Genomic DNA, 13,090 nt, shown 5'->3' with positions numbered 1-13,090 from the left:
CTTCTATTCCAACTGCATGTTGGTTCTAGTACCTCAGTCAGGCAGTTAATACTTCTAATTCTTAACCTATAGGCATGCATGAGCAGATTGTACTTTTTGTCATATCATATTTGCCACTATATTACTTCAGCTTAATTGTACTCCTCTTTTGCTGTTCACCCTGTCATGTATTGCACATGATTTTCCGTTCCCTGTATCATCTTGCCAGGTTTTGTCTTCTCTTGCCTCCATTGCCATTTATCTTTCTTGAACACAGGTGGGCACATTTACATCAACCAACTATGTATTAGGTTATATGCCTAAATTATACAGACCTAATTTACACTAACTTTAGACTGAGAGACTAGTCTGAATTTAGACCTAATTTTAAACTGGGAGACTAGTCTTTTCAGACACCCAGTATAAGCAGCAGAGAAAGCAAGCGCTTCCAAAAGCTGAGGAGAACTGCAGCATCTAACCCTCTTGTCCTGAGTTGCCCTCTGGAGGCACCTGCCTCTTTCTTCTGTCTACTTAAAGAAACTTTAAGACAATGGGCCTCCTTGCCCTGGAACCAAAGCTTTGGAGTAAGCATGCCGGAGGAACACACAGCAGCACACTATATGACAAAAATAACACTCCCCTGCTTCATCAGCAAATACATACTGATGAGTGAATAATAAATTGCAGAATCACCCTTTTTAAATTGTTTCATGTTCCTCTAGCAGCTTCCATATGTAAAGATCTCAAGCCATCACTTTGTACTATGCGTTTGTACTGTGAACAAACATTGGACTGGACTATAACTTCCTTAACACAGAAAGGAGATGGATTTGCAGTTTCTATCTAAGAAAAAAATATGGACTGCCTGATAAAGGCACTTACAAAACAGCTTCAGTGAGAACTCTCCATACTGGAAAAATATGCTAATCCAAGACACAGCCATCTGAAAGAGAACATGCTGATGACTGAGATGTCCTCCTGTACATATCTCACTGGACTGCAGGCAGTTTCTAGGACATTCCACATAAAAGAACAGGCAGCTTTTCTCTAAGTAGTACTTTTTGGTAGCTTCAAATTTGTACAAATCAAGATGCATCTTCCTAAATGCTATGAAAAGCACCTTTCTCATTTGGGAACTATCCCTGTGATGAAATATTACTTCTGGCAGATTGCTATCAGCCAGTACAATTTTGCCAACCATAAAGCTATACTGTAAGAATGCTGCAGCAGCCATAGGACAAGGTTTAAATAACTATAACCAATTGTTTTGCAGCTTCCTTCCCAGATGGTTTAAAGACTTACCATGATGAAAGGTAAAACCTAATTGACATCTGCTTTTTATATCTAGAAAACTTCATTTTATTTCTGAATGCAATGCATAAAATTCTGCTCTCAGCTCAACAGTACTTACTGACCTCTCAGTTCAGTGGTGATTATATTGATTTCAGAGGAGTTATCTTAAACTTACACTCAAGTTACTGAAAGCAAGATCTAATCCAGAAACTTCAACAACTGTTTCTATTTGTCTGGCAGTAAATATTCTGATGCTATACTGACCAAGATCACTGGAACAAACATCTTTTATCAACACATGTTTAGCAGGTTATAAAATATTCATAGGATATGTACATTATTCTCATCTGGTACTGGCAGGTTAGACTTTAAAAATTTCATGGAATCAGTTACTAGTTCCACACTCATGTAAATGGGAATATTTGAAAATTATTTACAGCATTTTTCCTTTAATCAAAAACACCCCAAACCTACTAAACATTACAATAAGACAATTTATTACCAGATACAACAGATTTTTATGTCAGCTTTTGCTAATTTTTCTTTAATCATTCCTAACATCCTGATAGTTTACTAAATATTTTTCATAAATAAAATATGATATGCAATTTACTACATATTGTGAAATCATCAGCTTGTATTAATATAACTCTACTGTCTTTAAAACTGGATATGATGATTTACATTACTGCTATCAGGTTCATGTGCACATAAACACACATACATGCATACATTTTATTCCTACAGATATTTTATGCTTTGGTGAAACAAAAAAGATATACATTCACTATGTAAAATTTGATAAGAATGTGGATATACACATATATTTCACCAGAGTAAGAGATACGGAAATTTCTACTGTCAAATTGTACTTTAAAAAGTCAAAGTCAAAGGCCTCTGGTTAGCTAGGCCAGGAATTAAGTGTAGTTCTGCAACAAGCTGTCAGTACAGGCAGTTTTATAAGAAACATATTGAAGCCTTGACAGAAATACTGCTTATACCCAATGACAATCATTCAGTCTTAAGCAGCTGAGTTGAACATCCTTTCACAGATGGCAGCCCTCCACAATGATACCAAAACCAGAGACCTTTGTCAACAATGGAAGTTTTTTTGTCAACAATGAAAGTAAATTACAAGGTTTGTTGGATATTAGAGACATATCAGCATGTATTCTTTAGCAGTATTAATACAAAGGGAACAGTACATTTTAAGAAAAATCATTTTCCCCTTGGAGACACAGAGTTTGTAACGGAACCACAGAACGTGGTGGTTTTCATTTGTTTGTTTGTGATTTTTTTGTTTGTTTTAAGCTAGAGAACAAGATACAGCATCATAGCTGAAGAGCAAAGTAGATTGGTAATCTTAAAATATTTGAATTTCATAAACACTGGTAGAGGCAGTATATAAATATTTTTCTTCTTCTTAAATTCCTTTTGAAACATCTGCCTTTCATACTAACTTCAGGCATTTTTACAGTTGGGTTTTGCATGCTAGTGCACAAATGCTATCCAAGTTCTATACAGCAGCTAACTTCTACATATATGTTCCAGAAGGACTGTTTTCTCACAATGGGGAGTGGAGGGGCAGGTGCCAATCTATTCTCTTTAGTGACCAGTGATAGGGAATGGAGTCAAGTTGCAACAGGGAACATTCAGGCTGGATATCAGGAAAAGGTTCTTCACTGAGAGGGTGTTTGCCTACTGGAACTGGCTCCCCAGGGACATAGTCATGGCACAATGCCTGTCAGAGTTTAAGACGCGTTTGGACTATGCTCTTAGTCATATGGTCTGAATTTTTGGGTAGACCTGTGTGGAACCAGGAGTTGGACTCAGTGATCCTTGTGGGTCCCTTCCAACTCGGGTTATTCTATGATTCTGTGATTCGATGACTGTATAGGAATGCATGCTTTGTGTAGGCCTTCTGTCCTATACCTAACTCTCAAAAAAGAAAATTTTAAAATTCTACACCTACTGCTTTGCAAAAAAACAAAATAATTTTTACATATACTAACAAGTGATGCCTTTTAAAGTGATGCCTTTCTGTGCTCCTCCTACCTAAGAAAGAAACAACACCATGTGAACTATCTGACCAGAGTTAAATAATCAATACAATATGAATGTAATAGTCATAGAAGACTGTTTTCATTCAGACCATGAATGCAGACAAGTTTAATATTATACTCACTTTTGGTAATAGACAAGTACAATACAGGAACCGAATCTCAACAAAGATTTTCAAATGTAGGTAACACACCTTCAGTATGTAAAGACAAAGTTCGCAACTTACTTTTATTAGGTAATTACTTAAAGGTAATATGGTTATAGAAATATTTACATGTTTTGAGCTTAAATGGGTTTATCAAATAAATTTATGTTGTGAGTCATTTGTTCAGCTTCAAAGAAAATTGTTTTCCACTGTTTTCTTTCAGGGTGTTTTCTCAAAATAGACAGCTATCCATTTAGAGGAAGGACTAAAACCAAGTTGTGTCACAAGCATTGCATATTTGCTGCAACAACTGCTTATGAGCATCAGGTTAAATTTACAGTCCCAAATACAGATGTCACATATCAGTGTAAAACAGTAACAACCCAAGGCACTTTGGTGTGAAGGCAGTGAAAGTAAGATAGTAATGAAGCCAGTCAGTCAGGATTTTAGTTTTGTATCATCAACCCCATGGCAACCCTTTCCGTGCTCAGAATGTCTTGCTTCCTTATCCAACAAGACATAACAGGAAAAAATCTCTTTAGAAAATACTTAATTTCTCTAAAACCTGCTACAATGGGGTCAACAGTAACAGATTTTTAAAAAGCAAAGATTTTTTTTTCTGAAACAACTGCTCTTACAAAAAAAAAAAAGTAGGCTATTAGATATTCTGCTGCAGTGTATGAGAAAACTAGTAGTTCAGTTTCTTAAAAAAAAAGTTGAAAATTATGTATTTTTTATATGTAGTAACGGTAAGCTCAAGTTTTGTCATCTATTTTCGCTCACGTATTCTATCATGCAAAATCCTACCCTAACAACTGAAGTGAGTATACTAATACGCTGACACCTATACACTAACACCTCTTTGTTAAATCAAGGGACTATTGAACAAATTATGTGGAGTGAGAGTGTAAAACATAGAACTATTAATGAGGCAAGGGATGGATGGTACTGGTAATGATAAACTCAATTTCAGACTAGTAGATCACCACTTTGAATTAACAAAGATCAGCGGAAAAGTTCTGTTCAGCTGTGGTATAGTTTAAGTATTCTTTAACCAGAGATACGACAACAGTCATATACTAATAACTTCAACTTATTTTCTCTGATATCACTGAAATCAGAATCAAGTCCCTGAATGTAAAGGAATGCCACTTAAAAGGCTATACTTAGGTGTATCTTAAACTAGCCATACATGAACACATATGCATGAAGGGATGTTATTTAAAAATATATATATATACACTACTTCCCCAACTATGTATTTAAATGTTCACGCTTATGAAAAGCTAAGATAACAGATACTTGATCCCTTAGGAGTTACTACTACAAACTATTATTCAGGAAGGAAATACATTATTTCTATTTAACTGGGAAAGCAAGATAACCAAATAAGTTATGCACAACAGCAGCTGAACTATTGTTTCTACTTTTTGCTAAATGGAGTTAAATAAGAGTGGACTGCTTACTGTCCTCTGCCGTAGTCATTGAAGTCCAGTCGCTATAAGCATTGCCATAACCATTGGAGGCAACCACTCTCATCTGATACTCAGTGTACGGCTGAAGATCTCTGACACTGTGTTGTAAGGAAGCAGTTGGGCTGGAAAGCAACCTGCGAAGAAAAGCAGCGTGATTTACAGTTTTAAACATCCCACCATCGAAAGCAAGACTAAAACATTACAAGTCTTGTAAAAAAATAACCCAGCCACCCTAAAGGTGAGCCATATTTGAGATAATAGGACTTTTCTTCCTCAGCAGCTCACGGTGGCCTTGCAGTGGTCTGCGTACTCTAGAATGTCACCAGCAGAATGCATCCGCCGCATCTGGAGTCGGTAGCTGGGTGCGCCTGGGGCATTGTTGCGAACTGGTGTAGACCAGACAACCTGAAGACTGGTCGGAGTGGCAGATGAAAGCCTTGGAGGCATAACACCATCTGGAGCTGTCGAAAAACATGGATGAATTAGAGCAGAGAAAACCATGGACAACATATGCTGGGTGGAAACAAAACGCTCCGTATACTGGAAAAACTGTTCCTCAGGATCAACAGCAATGTTAACACGGTCCATTTAGTTTAACATTTTCACTACTGAACTATGATACTTCTTTATATTCTTCTTTCCAAAGCAGTTACATGAATATCATTTTGCTAAAAGCAAACCTCTAACCACCAAAAGGAATTCATAAGCAACATATTCTTTACCACCTGTTCATATATTATCTGCTTCTCCTTGTGCCCAGTTCTGCCACCCCTAGAAGTTAAAGATATGCTCACAGAAATGTTACTCAGCAAGACTAACAATGATCAGATCTTTTATCATTCAGGTACCTTCTTACTCTTATAAATTTATAATAATTCAGAAAGAAAACGGAAGAAATTTTAATGAAAAAAAAAGTCTTCAGGTAGAAATCAAAATAGATTCACTGAAGTCTCAGTCTACAATTTTGTTAAGGAAATCAGTTTATCTGAAGTTGCAGATTTATATCTTGCAGTTTATATGAACTGCAGATCAAAATCTGTCATTAGTAATGCTATGAATGACCTTTAACTGCTGCAAATTTCCCTGTATGCAGTAAAAAGAACTATGCCAACTTGCACCTGGGAGTTTATGGCTTTGCATGTTTTTCTTTAAAAAGAAAACAATCTGTTAGAGAAACTTTCTGTACATAAACACATCTGGAACTTTTATATACAGTGCATGTCTGTAGCTCTGTAGCTCTTTTCCAATGAGTTAAAACACTGGAAAGTCACTGCCTTTGTCATTTAAACTTGTGTAATAGTTTTGCGTTTCATAGTCCAGTAGTTACCATTTGCGTTTTTCCTTGGTCATTCCAACAGAAATTCTGGTTGCCGTTATTTCTTGTTTCTCTCTGTTATAAAAACAGTCTCACAGATCTGTAATTTAAGGTGTAGTTGTAAGCCTCAAGGCGAAAGTTGTAAGATGAATGAACAGTATTTTACAGTAAGTTTTATGATCTTCATTTACCACCCGAATATGAGTGGTTACTAAGAGGGAAGCAACAGACTGTGAAACACTGGAAACACTGTCCGAATCCTTCTCTCCCTAGAACAAATGAAAGGATAGCATCAACTCTGAAAAAAGTCACCAGTCATATACCACATTTTTAAATTTATACTGACATAGGCATACTATGTGTGTGAAATATGTGATATGCGAACTAGCGTCTAGAAGGTTGACTTTGACTTTGCATACTTATGACTGGGGAACTCCAAATTGTACGGAAAGGTACAAGACATGGCTTGCTGCAATCTGCAGACTCATTTCCTTTCCCTTAAGTTCATGGTCCTCCAGTTCACATAAGATAAAAAGTTCCCTTTTTTCTCTGTTACCATGAAAAAGGTGAAATAAAATTTTGGGGCTTTAGCCAGCCTGGCCACATTTGGATACTCCCTCTTGTTGTCATTATCTAGACCTAGGCAATGAGACTCTGCTGAATTCCAAATAAACTTGAAACTTTACTGTTTCTAAATCCAGGAGATGTCTGAAGCTAAAGTAATTCATGGCCTGCAAATCCCTTGCAAATACATTCAAGGCCAATCAAGAGCCTGAGAGCACCTCAACTCTGACGGAAAAAAAAATGGCTGATTTAACATGAACAACCACTGACATCCCTCCAGCTGAGCCATCAAAACCAAACATCTGCACACCAAATGCCTCTGTATGTGAATTAAATTACACTCTGAGTAAAATGGAGAACATATATTTACCTCAGTTAACACTGCTCTGTTTAGCAGCAACATAACTAATGTTAGAGTTGAGTTGCGCAATACAGGATTAAGTACAGTGCTCACAGATAATCATGAATTATTTTGGCATTTCCTTATAAAGTGCTTACTAAAGTTGTTAGCAGGCAAGCTCAGCAACAAGAAGGACGGCACAATCAATATAATAACTTTTGTTAAAGGATTTTAAAGTGTTTTCACAAGCTGACACTAAAAGAAAGACTCAATATCCCTTCAAAGCAGGGTACTACCTCATTTAAAACTGAACTGTCTGTAGCTTAATATGCACCTATTGTTTAAGTGCACAGAGAAGTTCTACACAGGAGAAAAGCTACCTCTAACAATTAATCTAATTAGCTGAGTTGTGATTTGGCCAGTAAGCCAAAGTTCACATTGTTATTGAGAAGCCAGTACAAGCAACTCACTGAGGAGGCAAAGCGTTAAATTTATTTCCAGCTCTGTAAGAACACATCACCTTTGTCTTTCATTTCTCAATCTGTTAAATGGAGATAATAATACTTATCCTTTTTTGTAAAGCTCCCTGAGATCCACAAAGTAAAAGCTCTGATTAATCTTTATGTATGTATAGTGGTGGTTATTATAGTGATACAGGAATGTTCATCAAAAAACAAAGATGTAGCTGCCTAAATGTCAATAACAATTCACAGTGCAGATGTTATTTTAATTGTGTAGGTAATCTCAGCTAAATGTTCAAATCTCTTCTACCAACAAAAGCCCAACATAGGAAAGTGTGGAAAATTTAGACAAAGCTCTTCTGTGAAAGTCAACTGACCTGTAAAACAGGCCTACCTCACTACTTTCAAACAAACACATTTGAATATTTTGCAAATTTATTTCATTGAAAAGATTTCCTGTAGGTTGCAGAGAATGTCCTTAACCTGCTCTTCCAAAAGGAATGGGACAGGACTGTACAGCAAAGAAGTTCTGGAGTCTCTGCTGAGTCATAATGAAGAAGGTGCTCTGTAAAACTAATCACATTTTGATCATTAAAACTACAGAGCACTTCTCCAAAAAAAAAAAAAAAAAGGTAATTCTAAATTGCACACAAAACATCCTTTGACTATTGCAAACACTCCTCCTCACCAAGGTCTTCATTGTAACATTTCCCTCAGCTTAACCCTTTTTATCCGATCCATATTCCCAAGAGACTCCTTACTACCCAAGTAATAACTGGCAACCAGCAATAATTCTACTGAAAATTTCTCAACAGAAGAGCCATGTATCTATCAGCTTGATATATCGTCTTTAAGATGCAATGTTGCTCAAAAAGCTCCCCTCAAGCTTTAATATGACCCTCAGGGGGCAACCACTCCACTTGCAACCTACTGAATCAACATCTAGCCCAGTAAATCCTCATTTAGCAGGGTAGAAAGTCACACTTTGTCTATGAAGAGATTAAAAAAGCAGAGTAAGATATTTAATCAGATGTCAGTTTTAATCAAATATTAATTAATTAACAACCCCACAAAATAATAAAAACTGGACTGTTTAATTCTGACAATAAGATACTGTATTCTAGTCATTCAGTTACATGCAGATGAGTCAGGAAAGACCTGATCGCTGCTCTGCAGCTAGTATGCTAAACAATCTTTGAAAAGTGTTTTAACTTCTTGCTTCAATTTCTTCATCTTAAGTAGCATATGCAGTAGTAGTCAGCTTTGTAAGTATTTATGTTAGGGCAGCAAGCATTATATTAAATGATTGCACTTAAATGTTTACTTCATGTTAACAGCCTACTTTTCTGAGAAATATTCATTATACTTACCATAAAAATATACCTGTAACTTAAATTATCTAAAAGCAGAAGAGTTTAGGAAGGATTATTAAAAGTGAACTATTAGGACAATAAGCTATCTACTTCTAAAAAATGTCTTCACTATTAATTTTTAATATGATGAAGAAAAGTCAGAAGAGCTTGTTTTGATATCCACCAGTGTGGTGTCATCTCACTGCAACTTTGGTAAAGTGACACCACGTTTAACAATGATCAGACATATATTGGCCATTCTGTATCCACAATATCTTCAGATAAGCAGCTAGAAGATTTTGGGAGTATGCAAATGTAACTCTACAATTCCCTACATCTGCAAGTAAGAAATATTTAGGAGAGCTGATGCATCTTATCTAAATATTTTTCATACACATGTGTATGCAAATGATAACAGAAGGTATTTAACTACAAAGGAATGAAAATAAACTCTCTGCAGTTTGTACCATAACAGCAAGGAACAGTTTCAGTCAGACTGCCTTTAGATGAATGTCTTGCTCAGTCATGGCTACTCTCCCTCTTTTCCAGGTTCAATTCACAAACACCATTTCTTTATCTCATTGCATTGGTTGTTTAGATACTCCTGATTCATTTTCTATTTTAGGTGCCCATACTGAGATCATCTCATTACAGCACTTTTTATGGCAATATGTTCTGCACATTGACATTTGTTTCTCCTGATTTTCCCAGGTATGCCTGTTATCTAGTTGTTTGTGCAGTCCAAATAATTCTAGTCATTGCATTCTCCATAATTCTCAACATGGCCGTGAGTGTTTTTTGTTTGTTTGTTGTTTTGTTTTGTTTTTTTTTTTCATTTAACCAAAAGGCAGGCCATGATGCTGGGCCATATGTCATCAATAGAAGGACATGCTAGTTATAAACCTTTATCTGTTGGCAAGATTGCTTTTTTTCTGTTTCTTATCTTCACAGGTTCATTGAAGTTTACTCTGGTTTGTTTTTTAACCCTCTTTTTTCCAGTCATTTTTCCTACTCAGTATATATTGAATACACTGAGTAATTTTGATTTTTCATTTAATGCTTATATTTCACCAAATTGTTTTCCACCTACTCAGTGACTAATGAATGTATACAGTATTCTTGAATTTTATTTTTAATTTTATAATTTCACTGATTTATGTTTTCAGTTACAGATATTGTTCCATCTCATAATATATCTACCAGGGACAACATAGCTCTAGTTTAACTTTCTGTTACATGTCCTATTCAACATAAATCAATACATTTTGGAATATACAATGTGGAAGGTCCATAGTGGCCTTCTTGCTTGCCCCAGTCTGGGGCTCAAAAAGTATGGTAAGCACTCTGGGAAAAAACAACTAAAGAGACATAAAGCTCTAGCTTAATGTCTCCTTAAACTTCCCAGTAAATACAAACCTGTTCATACCTAATGTTCTTGAAATTTTCCTTTCAGAAGCATGACATAAACAGAGTACAAAAACATCTTGTTCTCTCTTCATGATCTATCCTGTGTTATAGATCTGCTTTAATAGTAATTTCATCTGAGAAGGGGTCACTTTGTATAGCTGTTTGTTTTTAGCATTAACGTTACTTACACTAGTTAGGCATAATAACATTCGGAAAATTGTAAATAATCAGTTTGAAAATCTAAAATTTATCTTTAACTGGACCGAGTATGCAAGCTTTAACTGCAAATTTTCCTCCATTTGCAGTATTTGGTGTTCTAAGCTGCAAAGTACAATTTCAGTAAGGCTTGAAAAATCAACTCACACTTTACTCCACGGCCTGCAGAAGTGAACTTTAAGACAATGCTCTTATGAAATCCCAGAACGAGCTTACTTATTCCTGATTAATACTGCTGTAAAGAAAAACAAAATCAGACCTCACCCTCCTTTTCATGAGTTTTCCCCCATGTACAGCCTCAATATTTCTAATCAACATATGGGTCTCAAGTAAAAATTTGTGTAAGAGATGCCTTTCCTAAGTGCTATATTTTACTGAAATCAACATTATAAAAATGTTTTACAGACTTGTCTCCTTTACCTTTATTTAAGAGGTAACCTGCCTTTCTTCTCTCATGCTCTGCAAAGTTTATCCACACTACTCAGCATGAACTTTGCTAAACTCTAAAAACTACAGAAGAATGCCAGTAAGCAATTAGCTGAATGATTAATGGTTATAATACCTGTAATAAAGACACTGGATAGAATTTATAACTGCCCAGTAAAGCTAATTATTCATCAGATTATTTAAAAGGATGCCTAGCCAATAACTGTCATATCACAAAATTAATTAAAAAAAAAAAAAAAAGACCATGAGGAAAAAACATAAGAATTGATGTTGCAAAATCGGGCAGAAATCATAATTAAACAACTATTATAGGTCATTTGTGACTCAAGCTACCTGCAAAGTGAAATACCTCTGTGAGTTAGCTTTGAGAAACTATCAGATCTGCCACTTTTCCTTACTTGAGGGAACAGATGTGGCAAGAGGGGAGGGAACAGGATTCTGTCCATCTTCAAGTAATATCTTCAGCTTCCTACATGAAGCAGCTTTAGAAATGAATATTGTTCTTCTTCTTTTTGGAGAGAATTTTGCATCATCTTCAAAGTCTTGCAGGTTCCCTTACAACTGATACCTGCTGGCAGAGAGCTAGGCAAGTAAACTAGCTTTCACATTGCTGGAAACACTGGCACTTCTCACCTCTGGTGGTAGTCTCACAGAGTACTGGCAATGAGATGCTTAGCTAAACTGAAGTTTCCTTCTTAATGTTGATGGTATAATTGCAAAAAACTGCAGGCTGCTGACTTACAAGCATTTTCCTTCATATTTGAAATGAACCAGTTCTCAGGTAGCTACAATTTCTGTAACTAAGATGATGTCACAACCAGAGCAATAACCGCAGTTAATTACTCAGGAGGACTTCACCCTTTCCATCAACGGCCATTTGAAGTGCATTTCAAGAATCAGAGATGAAAACCTAGCACATGAATCAGATGGAAGGTACTCGTCAGATGGAAGGAACGTGCATCAAGAACGTCGTTGCTAGCCAGTCAAGGGAAGGGATTGTCTCGCTCTAATCTGTGCTGGTGAGGCCTCACCTTGAGTACTGCATGCAATTTTGGGCACCACAGTATAAGAATAATAAAACATATATATATATATATATAATATAAAGAGAGTATCCAGAGAAGGGCAATAAAGATGGTGAAGGACCTAGAGGGGAAGACGTATAAGGAGAGGCTGAGGTCTGTTGGTTTGTTCAGCCCAGAGCAGAGCAGGCTGAGGGGAGGCCTCATGGCGGCCTGCAGCTGCCTCACGAGGGGAACGGAGGGGCAGGCGCTGAGCTCTGCTCTCTGGGGACAGCGACAGGACCCGAGGGCATGGCATGGAGCTGGGACAGGGGAGGGTCAGGCTGGGTGTTAGGGAAAGGTTCTTCACTGAGAAGGTGGTCGGGCACTGGGACAGGCTCCCCAGGGCAGTGGTCACAGCACCGAGCCTGCTGGAATTCAAGAAGTGTTTAGACTGTGCTCTCAGACACATGGTCTGATTTTTTTTTTTTTTTGTGGTGGTTTTTGGGGACCCAGGAGTTGGACTTGATGATCCTTGTGGGTCTCTTCCAACTTGGATATTCTGTGATTCAATAATCAGGAAACCCGCCCTTCAATGTTCATGATTGTTTATGACTTAATAATTTTTCATACTGAACTGAAAGATGGCAGAGGAATATAATTATTCCCAATAGATAGTACTGTTGATTAGCCCTCTAATTTGACACAGCAGCAAGAGGATGAGCTTATACTGAGACACAAAAATTCACATTCCTGGAACAAACATGGTATTTCCAAGATTTCAGCAGCTGAACTGTCAGAGAAAGATCTATCCAGTACATGGTGAAGGCTAGCTAACAGTAGCAACAATATTATTTTGAGCATGGCTACTCCCCCTGTTGACATGTGGTGAAAAGTACAGGTAAGTAGGCAAGTTAGCTACTTATATCAATGAAACACAAAGGAAACAAATAGTCCACTTGAGGAAGTCCTGAAAGGCTTTAAAACCATTGATCAGATGGTAGGAAGGCAGAATAATCATCTTCTGTGATGGT

General features: G+C 36.8%; 1 protein-coding gene across 1 annotated transcript in view; it reads right to left on the bottom strand.

Annotated features, from left to right (window-relative positions):
• Window positions 1–13,090, bottom strand: part of USH2A (usherin) — a 416,419-nt gene that overhangs the window by 132,867 nt on the left and 270,462 nt on the right. The window contains exons 39-40 of the mRNA XM_083828188.1: window positions 5,264–5,414; window positions 4,945–5,087 (exon numbers count right to left, since the gene is read on the bottom strand). Coding sequence (XP_083684314.1) covers window positions 4,945–5,087; window positions 5,264–5,414 — 294 coding nt within the window. The remainder of the gene's footprint in view (window positions 1–4,944; window positions 5,088–5,263; window positions 5,415–13,090) is intronic.

The sequence above is a fragment of the Anser anser genome (genome assembly GCF_964211835.1).
Source record: "Anser anser genome assembly, chromosome: 3".
Classification (NCBI taxonomy): Eukaryota; Metazoa; Chordata; class Aves; order Anseriformes; family Anatidae; genus Anser; species Anser anser.
Note: the sequence above shows the minus strand (reverse complement) of the source record. Positions and strands in the feature narration are given on the sequence as shown.